General features: G+C 50.7%; 1 protein-coding gene across 1 annotated transcript; it reads left to right on the top strand.

Annotated features, from left to right (window-relative positions):
• Positions 1-7,231: 7,231 nt before the first annotated feature.
• LOC101712997 (tryptase alpha/beta-1-like) lies at positions 7,232-8,958 on the top strand. The gene is made up of 6 exons (XM_004873846.3): positions 7,232-7,288; positions 7,433-7,505; positions 7,663-7,834; positions 7,929-8,194; positions 8,335-8,498; positions 8,577-8,958. The coding sequence occupies exons 2-6, from the start codon at positions 7,433-7,435 to the stop codon at positions 8,739-8,741; spliced, it is 840 nt and encodes a 279-aa protein (XP_004873903.1). The 5' UTR covers positions 7,232-7,288; the 3' UTR covers positions 8,742-8,958.
• The last annotated feature ends 907 nt before the right edge of the window (positions 8,959-9,865 follow it).

Consider the following 9,865-nt stretch of genomic DNA (forward strand, 5'->3'; position numbering starts at 1 on the left):
ATGGTGCAGCGGCTGTGGAAAGCAGTTCAGTGGTTCTTTGTACAGTTAAATGTAGAAATACCATATGACCCAGAAATCTTGTCCAAAAGAATTGAAAACAGGCATTCAATTACAGGGACACACATGTTCACAGCAGCACTATTCATGAAAGCCAAAGGCAGAAACAATCAAAATAATGTCCGTGAATGGATGAACAAATAAACAAACTGGAGAATCCACAGGGGGAGTGCTTTTCAGCCCCAGGGAGAAACAGGGCCCAGATCCACAGTAGAGCACGCAGGAACCTGGAAATCATAAGACAAAGAAACTAGACACAAAAGGTCACATATTTATTGTATGATTCCATTTATATGAAATGCTCAGAATCAGTAAATCCACAAGACAAGATGTAGACTGGAAGTTCGCAGGGGCTGATGGGGAGCATGAGGGGTGTGTGTTTAAGGGTTCAGGGTCTCCTTTGGGATGAAAGTATTGGGGAAGCAGACAGCTGCCGCGAATGTACTGAATTCTACCAACTTACTCACTTTGAAATGATACATTTCATGCTATGTGAATTTCACCTCGATAACACCTCGTCGAACACCAAATAAAAACCAATTTCACTAGCTTTAGTCCTGCCATTATGTGTCACATGTGAAGAGGCCACTCATGTACAAAAATAGCTGTTAAGCTGTTTCCGGAGATTGGGCTGTTTTAAACCTCCCTCCGCCCCAGTTTTGGCTGCTCCTCATTTCATCAGTGTGGCGATTATCTATTGGCAACAGAAGGGTTCTAACCCTGGGCAGCATGATTCCTCCGTTAAAGCATCCTGTCCAGCTTTAACGACTAAACGGTCAGAAGATAATGTACCAACACTGACCAAAAGCAGCATGAGATAAAGGTAAATCTTTCTCCCAATGAGAAGGGGACTTCTGTGAGCCCAAAGTAAATGACCTTGTCAATTTGCAACTCTGATGTACAGCTTTAGTTATGATGCAGGTGCTCTTGGAAGATCAAACAAGGAACAAAATGCCCTGGACAATGCATTTCCCAGGTGGCTACATTTACTAACTGAGACCCTTTCCCACATACATCTTCATCCTTATAAAATCCCCACCTCTCAACCCAAGAAACTCTTTTCTTATTCTAATTTGGGTAAATTCTTTTTACCACCCCTGTCACTGCCCTCTACACACTACCATCTCACATGCCAATCAACACTTCGTCCTGGCACCCTGTGATTATATATATATTTCCTTTTGGCACAATCACAAGCTTTGAGAGAAGAGTCAAGCTCAGTGCAAAAAACGCCATTCACCATTTCTGGACCATTTGGAAGTTTTGCCAACACAAGGGCCCTCTACTTCTGAGGGTTTCAGCCACATATCCTATTAAAGGAGAAATATTTCCCTACATTGGCCCCCTATAACCAACCAAGTGCTGAGACAACCATGAGCACACTACAACTTTCAAACACCACCCAAATCCGCCCAGCACCCCAGTGTGGTCTTTGGAACAGAAGCAGCTGGTCTGGAATCCTTCAGCTCATCTTGTGTCTCCTCAGTCCCCTTCAGCCTGAAATGGGTCTTTGGTCTTTCCTGGGCTTTTTAGACTCTGAGGCTTTTAAGGATTTCAGCCCATCATTTTGCTGGTTGCCTTCAAGCTGGCTGCCGAATACTTTCTGGTGATTAGACTGAGGTTATATAACTTTGGCAAGAATATCCCAGATGTGACTCTGAGTCCTCCTCATTAACTCTTAGCAAGTGCCCACAATTTTAACTTGCCCAGTTTCTGGAGATCACTCTCATGGTTTGATCAGGGGTGTGTGTCCGCTTCTCTGGGAGAATGTACTCTTTTCCTCTCAGTAATTAGGACATCTTTCGTGGGGAGATTTCTGGAGACTGACTATTCTTATTAAAATTTCAATTCTTTTGTTAATTCATTTATAACTGTATAGACACATGTGCTCTTATTTTATTTAATCTTAATTTGTTTCTTTTTCATAATTATTATCTGATGTATGAATTACCCCTGACCGGACTCTAGGGGCTCCTGCAGCTGGCTTCTGTGTCTTCATCTCTCTTGGGATTTTTCCTTGCATGAGATTATTTTGAGGTCCTCTTGTACTTCCCAGATCCAGACATTTTTCCAGGAAGCCCAGCTCCTTCCAGTGGCATAATGTGTTCAGAAACCAAGAGGGAGAGATGGGTGCTGCTCATTACTCTTGGGGTGTCTCTGCTCTCCTCAGCCCTTCTCAGGGGACAGAGTGAGGGAATACATGTGTGCACATGCATACACACCACAGCTGTATGCATATGCATGGGCTTACACACACGTGTGTGGACACACAGTGACATATTTGCACATGTGCGCAGCACCTCATCCCCATGTATCTGCATTTCTGTATCTATATGGGAATCCATGAGCTGTTTCTCTCTTGTGCCCTGGTGGCAATGCTATCCCTGGGGTTCATCTGGGTCTGCTCCTCTCCATCTTGGGCTGCTCCCTGTGGGCAGTGGGCACACCAGCTCCAGTTCAGTGATCAGTATGCATCTCCCCCTCCCATTCAGGCTGACCCCCACTCTGTCCCTGTGGGTCCCCAACCTGCTCCGCCCCAGAGACTCAGGACAGAGGCAGAGAGAAGTGGGCACAGCTTACTTGTTTCAACAGCTGCAGCCACTTTAGGGTCTTGCTCTGCAGTCCCCTGCTGACCAGTGAGGGCAGTGTATTCTTCCGGCTGTCTGGTCACTTACAGGTGCTCCTCATGGATGGATCCACACAGACCTGCTGCCTGTGTTTTAGTCAGGTTGAGGGTCTTATTGTGGCATTGTAAACCCATTGTTCTTCCTTCTTTCTCTCCTTCCCTCTCGCTTCCCCCATGCTTTACTTATGGGCACAGATACACATGCTGCAAATGTTTTTCCTGGGCTCTGGATGGCTCTTTTGTTTTCCTGACAGTGGCATTCAATGAGCAGGAGTTTATTTTGGTAAAGTCCAATTTACCCAGTTTTTTCTCCTGTGTTAGTGTTTCTCAGTCCTCTCTGCAAGGTTGTAGTTCTCTCCCTAGGTGTTATACAGTTTTAATTTTTACACTTAGGTTTATGATCCATTTTGAATTAGTTCCTGGGTGTGGCTCGAGTAACAGCTTATGGCTGATACTCTGGAATAGGCATAAATATTCCAGCAACATTTATTGTAAGGTATCCTTCCTGTCTGACAGTTTGTGTGTGGGTCTCATCTGGATTGTTGCCTGCACTGACCTGTACACCATCCTGTGGACCATCCACACTCCCACCAGTGCAGGGGCCAAAGCCCTGACCCTTCCTGTGCCTTTGCCTTCCATAGAGCCTCTGTGACCCCCATACAGCCTGCAAGAGGTAAACGTCTCCATGGTGGACTTGCAATCAGGCCTATTTCAACCCGGATGGCATCATTCACCCAGAATTGCTGCTTGCATGGGGACACACACCTACCAGGTGAGGCGGGGAGTCGGGAGCCAGTAAGGCCTCCTCCCCACCCAGACTGCTTGGAGGACTGTTATCACCCTTCTCTGCCTGAAGAAGAACTCTGGAGGGCCTCTAGTCTGCCAGAAGGATGGGACCTGGCTATAGGCCAATGTGGTCAGCTGGGGCAAGGATCTGCTGCTGGCCTGGGGTCTACACTCACATCCCTACCTACACGAACTGAATCCACCACCACAACCTAGAATTAAGGGTGTTGGTTGCCGTGACCCGGGCATCCCCTGGCTGCCCGTTCTAGGCAGGCCTCTTCCTGCCCAGCCTCCTGTGGCTGCTGGTCTTGGGCATCCTGGTAGCCAAGTGCCAGCTGTGCATCTGACCTTTGACCCTGGCCTGCATGGCCCCTGTCTCTTCTTCCACGCAGAGCAGAGAGGGCGAGGACCACATCCTGGACCTGCTCAGGGCCTGCAGCAGTCCTGGTCATTCCTGCCTCCTCTCCTTATGTGGGAAACATGCACAGAAAGTGCAATTAACTCCCAAGGTCTCACCAGAAGAATCTGTAGACCTCAGTGCTTTTCGTTCATATTCGCCCAACCTGCAGGACCTATGGTAGCCCTGGCAGGCGCTCAGCACCAACCCGGCGGAGGCTTGGCGACCCGACAACGTGGGCAAGTGGGGTGGATGGAGCGGCCGAGCCCTGCCCCGCTGGGTGGATGGCAGCGTGCTTCCTCTGGTGGAGATATGCGGAACTGCAGCCTCCGGACAGAGAACGGCTTCGCTGATGTGTTCAGGAGCACAGAACCTTTGAAGGGCTCCGCAGACCCTGAGTGGGTGAGCCCAGCACGGCTGTGAGACACAAAATCAACCCACAAGGATGTCTTACACCAGTGACTGGAAAGTAATCTGAAAGTCAAAACCATTGACTATAGAATAAAAAGATCAAATACTAGGCATAAAGACTACATATTGTGTTTTACACTGTCAAGTATCTTTAACTTTTTTTTTTTTCTGTACTGATGATTGAACCCAGGGCCTTGGCACTGAGTTACATCCTCAGATCTTTTTTATTTTTATTTTGAGACAACGTCTTCTAAAGTCACTCAGGGTTGGCTTGAACTTGACATCTTCCTGCCTCAGCCTCCCACAGTGCTTAAATTACAGGCATGGACCACCAAGACTGGCTTTAATTATTATTTATTATTATTATTATTATTATTATTATTATTATTATTATTATTTGGTACCGGGGATCAAACTCGGGCCTTTGTGCTTGCGAGGCAGGCGGCAGAACCACTGAGCTAAATCCCCAGCCCTGGCTTTAATTATTTTTTGAAAGAGAAAAGTGTCTCTCACATTTACATATATTTCCACTTATAGATTTTCCACTTCCAGAACTTTCCTCGGTGTAGATCTAGATTTTTATTTCTTATCATTTTCTTTCCAGCTGAATGAACTTTGGCAATTCTGGTAAAGCAGAGAAGCTGCATGTTCAGCATTTGTGTGACTGAAAAGGTTTTGTTCATCTTTTGAAAGATAGGAAGTCTGTCTTCTTTTTCTTTTTTAGTACTTCACTGATGGCTTTCCATTGTCTATTGGTTGCTAGTTTCTGGTGAGAACTCTTCTGTTACTCCTTTTCACTGATTTGTAGCCATTTATGACATACTTTGATAAGATTTTCTTTAGTTTTATTCTACTTGACCTTTGCTGAGATTGTTAGATTGGGTTATAGTTTCATCAAACATGAAGGTTCTGACCATTCACTCCTCAAATATTATTTTTAGTTTTTCCTTCTTCTCTCCCTTAGGCTTGCTGCCTCACAAATTCTGGCTGTTGTGGTCCCTCCTGGATCACATTCTGTCCTCTTCCATTTGGCAAATCCCTATTTTCTGTTTGCATCTCCCATCCCTAAACGTGTCCTGGAAACTATTCCTGTCCACCTTACTTTGCTTTCTAGCCTCTTGTCACATTTTCATTTTCACTACCAGCGATTTTGATAATTCTGCCTTCAGTAAAATGTGGTTCCAGTCTCTCCATCTCCTGTGCAGGACAGGAGAGTAGCACCTGAAGTGGAAGAGGTGCCACCCCAAAGAAAGGCAGAGCAGCAGCCAGCCTTAGGTGGTATGGAATGCCAGAATCCCTCTGTGAGAGGACATCACTTCAGGCCATGCTAAGACTATGCCCCAAGGGCCTCTCACTCCACAATCATCCAGGCTAGGAAGGATGCTTGGGGGTTGTACAGCAAAAAATAGGGCAGAGGCTTTGCCTCCCATAGTCACTGATTGGTTCAGAGTAAGCCAATCACAGCAATCTCATTCTCACAGACACTGATTGGTCTGGAGTCAGCCAATCATAATACTCACATCCTCATAGCCACTGATTGATTCAGTGTCAGCCTATCAGCACAATCATCCTCACAACCACTGATTGGTCTGGAGTTAGCCAATCACAGCAAAATTGCATCCTCACAGCTGCTGATTGGTCCACCTCCCAGGCCTGAGCCAATTGGAACACTCCTTGGAGGACCAGCTCTGGAGCCTCTGATTCAGTGGTTCCATAGGCTCTATACCTCTGTGCCCCCACCCCCTCATCATATGTGGGCGCTTGTGGATCCCACCTCATTAGCCTTGGCCATAAGAGGCTGGGGGAGTTTGTTAGAGAACAACTAGGGAGCAGGTTCATTGAGTGGGACAATGCTTGCCTGCCCCATGCTGCCTGGGTGGAGCCCAGAGCAGTATGCCCCAGGGTGTACAGAGGGCAGGGTAGAGGGAAACAAGTCCAGGAGCCCAAGGTGAGGAGGGGGTCCTGAGGAGAGCCAGGAACAGGGTGGATGGAGGGGCCTGGATGTGGAAGGGCTCAGGGATGGTTTTGGGGAGAAGTGCCCAGAAAAGATTGTTGTGGGTCTCTTCTTGTCTCAGCCTGACATCCATGCACCATCCCTTCTGTTGATGGAGTGATTATCAGATTATCAGATGCCTGAGATAATCAGCTACCCTCTGGTCAGTGGAGCTGCACAGATAAAGTCCAGAGGCCATGCTGCAGGATCTTTCTGCAAAGCTTGGTCTCTTGAGGACAACAGGGCCCCTTCCTGGCCAGAGCACTTGGTACTTCTCCCTCCCAAGGCTGATTCTTCCTCTGACAAGGAGACCTCATATGACTGTTCTCCTGAAGTGAAGTGAGGGCAGCTGAGCCCCGCCCTGTGGGCTCAGAGGACTTAGGGTGGGGAGACACTGCTGTCCATGTCACCTTGTTGCTCCTTTGAGGGAGCCCACAGACATGGACTCGCACTTTGTGCCCTATTAGGAAACACCTGAAGGTGGGGAACACGTAGTCCCCAGTTGCCACTGTGCCTGCAGTTCCTTGGTGAGTTATCTTTGCTCCTGACTGGGATAGCAGTCTGACCCCAACAGCTGGAAGCTGGAACCATTCTGGTGCTAGAGATCCAGCAACTGAGAGAGGGACCCTCAAACATCCAGTACTCAGTCTATGACCAGACCCACTGGGGAGCCCCAGTACACAGAGGGGACTAGTGGATCCTGTGCAGACTGGAGCCCCTCTCACTCCTATAACTCACTGCAGCTGGAATAAGGATTGCAGTATTTCACGGCCCGAAACTCCAGACCCTATAAGAGAGGGTGGCTAGGCCTCTGCTCTCTAACATTAGGACTGGTGGGTACCAGATGGACATATGGGCAGTCGGGCCATGTGTCACATGGGAGACCTGGGTCTGAGTCATCCACTTCCTCCTCCTCTGGATTGGAGGGTAGGGCAGCCCTCCTCCAATCTGAGCTGCTCTGGAGAGATAAATGGGGAGTTGAGGGCAGGTGGGGTAGAGAGGAGCAGGACTGGCCAGAGTAAGTTCTCCTGACTCAGAGACCCTGAGACTCCAGTGTAGACCAACCCCTAATCCCCATGGGCTCCACCCTCTGCTGACTCCAGCTAGCCCTGACCCCTGGCCAGGTTCCTGCCAGAGGACTGACCCTCCTGATTCCTATCAGATGCTGAGCCCGATGCTGAGCCTGTTGGTACTGGCGCTGCCCTTGCTGTCTGGCCTGGTCCACGCAGCCCCTGGTGAGTCCTGCCCAGGCTGGCTGTGTCTCTCCATAGGGGCTCATACCCCACAGGCTGGGATGGGTGGGCTCAGAGAAGCCCAGGGTCTCCCCAGCACTGGGTGGGGTCGAGCCAGGGTGGGCCTGTGGCCTGATGTTGAGATTACTCCCGGTCCCAGCCCCAGGCCTGGCCCTGGAGCGAGCAGGCATCGTGGGGGGCCAGGAGGCCCCTGGCAGCAAGTGGCCCTGGCAGGTGAGCCTGAGGGTCAACGGCAGCTTCTGGATGCATATCTGCGGGGGATCACTCATCCACCCCCAGTGGGTGCTGACTGCAGCTCACTGTGTGGGACCGTGAGTGGCCACAGGGCTGATGAGTGGGGCGCCGTTCCAGTTTCCCCCAGAGTGCTCCAGAGCACAGGCCTGAGTAGGGCTTTGCCTTTTCCAGACACATTGTGAGCCCTGAATTCTTGCGGGTGCAGCTCCGAGAGCAACACCTTTATTACCAAGACCACCTGCTGCCCATCAGCCGGATCATTACACACCCTGACTACTATGAGGCCCAGAATGGTGCAGACATCGCCCTGCTGGAGCTGGAGGACCCTGTGAACATCTCTAGCCACATCCACCCCATCTCCCTGCCTCCTGCCTCGGAGACCTTCCCCTCTGGGACGCTGTGCTGGGTGACAGGCTGGGGCAATGTGGGCAATGGCGGTGAGTGGCAGGGACAGTGAAGGCTTGGACAGGCAGGGACCTGGTTATACCGTGGCTCCTGCTGCAGGGCTCCTTTTGGGGGACAGGGATGAGCCTTGATCTGTTCCTCCCTGAGATTACTCCTTCTTCTCTCACTCCAGAGCTGCTCCCACCGCCCTATCCCCTACAACAGGTGAAGGTCCCCATCGTGGAAAATCACCTTTGTGATGCCAAATACCACATTGGCCTCTCCACGGGGGACCACATTCACATTGTTCGAGAGGACATGCTGTGTGCTGGGAATAGCCAAAGAGACTCCTGCCAGGTGAGCCCCAACCACATTCACTGCACCCACCCATGCATCCTGGCCTTGCTCTTGAGCACTGACCCTTGTCCTCCCCAGGGGGACTCCGGAGGGCCGCTAGTCTGCAAGGTGAAGGGCACCTGGCTGCAGGCGGGCGTGGTCAGCTGGGGTGATGGCTGTGCTCAGCCCAACAGGCCTGGTATCTACACTCGCGTGACCCACTACCTGGACTGGATCCACGGCTATGTCCCCAAGGAACCCTGAGCTGGGTTGACAGGGCTGCCCCTGCATCAAGGGAGAAGCAGCCCCTCCTGTCACCAGCATGCTGCCTCTTGCCCAGGTGAACCCCACCCAGTCTTCCCTGTCTTGCCCTGAGCCCCCTTCCCTGTCTGGAGTCCCTTCCTCTGCTACCCCTCCCCTATTCAGCTAGCTGGTGTTAATCCTGCTGGCAGCTGTGTCTCATTAAAATGCATGAAAAGCATCGTTGGTTGTCCCTGGGTTTCTAGTTATGGGCCACTGGGGAGAAGGTCCTGGAAAAGGCCAGGGTGTGGCTTTGTGGCTGTGGGGCCCCCATCCCCTGAGGCTGGGATGTTGCCATGTGAGCACTCTCGCCTGGCCCCTTGTCCCTAGAGCCTGCTTCTCTCTGCACAAACTTATTTCCTTTTGGTGAGCAGTGTCGTGGCCTTGGGACACAGAGCAAAAGGGACAACTTGAAAGATGAAAGTAGAGGACAGCTAGGAACCCTACAAGCAACAGGGTCAGGAAATTGAACATTATCATCCTGAGCCCCCATCAGTCACGGTCCAGTCCCTACCCTCAGCACCTCCCCACTGTCCTGACCAGACTGGTGGGAACTTGCCCTGTTTCTGATGTGATATTCCTCTGTGATCTGGTGGAGGTTTGCCTTTCCCCTGAACCCCACGTTGATGACATTTCTCAGTCACCAGCTGCTGCTGGTGGACTTTGGGGCATTCCCAAATGGGGCTCCAGGACTGGAATAGTCGTGGCTGTTCCTATGCACACAGGTGCTGGTAAGGGGTGCTACTGGGGTCTAAGGGTACACATTCTCCATGTGTCAGGACATCCATTGGACCTGTTGCCCACCTACTCCCACCGCCTAGCAGCAGCACCTCCACCATTCTGTCAGGTGGCATAGCATGAAACTTACTGGCCTTGTTAGGATTATGATGAGGGCAGCCCTTTCTTGGCTGGAGCCCTCACCTCCACTGTGGGGATAAGTGGTCCATTGTCCCTATGCAATGCTAGGGTGGAGTCTCTGCGGCCATACCTTCAGCCATGCTGCCTGATCCTTGAGTGCTCTCCTCTGGAATGTCCAGTTACCTCCCTGTTTCTGCCTCTACAGCAACTTGGGATTGTTTTCTCCCCTA

The sequence above is a fragment of the Heterocephalus glaber genome, unplaced genomic scaffold, assembly GCF_053883595.1.
Source record: "Heterocephalus glaber isolate CG9 unplaced genomic scaffold, H.glaber_assembly_v1.0 deba00001781, whole genome shotgun sequence".
NCBI lineage: Eukaryota > Metazoa > Chordata > Mammalia > Rodentia > Bathyergidae > Heterocephalus > Heterocephalus glaber.

Coding starts and splice junctions, on each gene's coding strand:
- LOC101712997 (XM_004873846.3), top strand. CDS start 7,433: ATGCTGAGCCCGATGCTGAGCCTGTTGGTACTGGCGCTGCCCTTGCTG. Junction 7,835..7,928: donor GCAGCTCACTGTGTGGGACC/GTGAGTGGCCAC, acceptor TGCCTTTTCCAG/ACACATTGTGAGCCCTGAAT. Junction 8,195..8,334: donor GGGCAATGTGGGCAATGGCG/GTGAGTGGCAGG, acceptor CTCTCACTCCAG/AGCTGCTCCCACCGCCCTAT.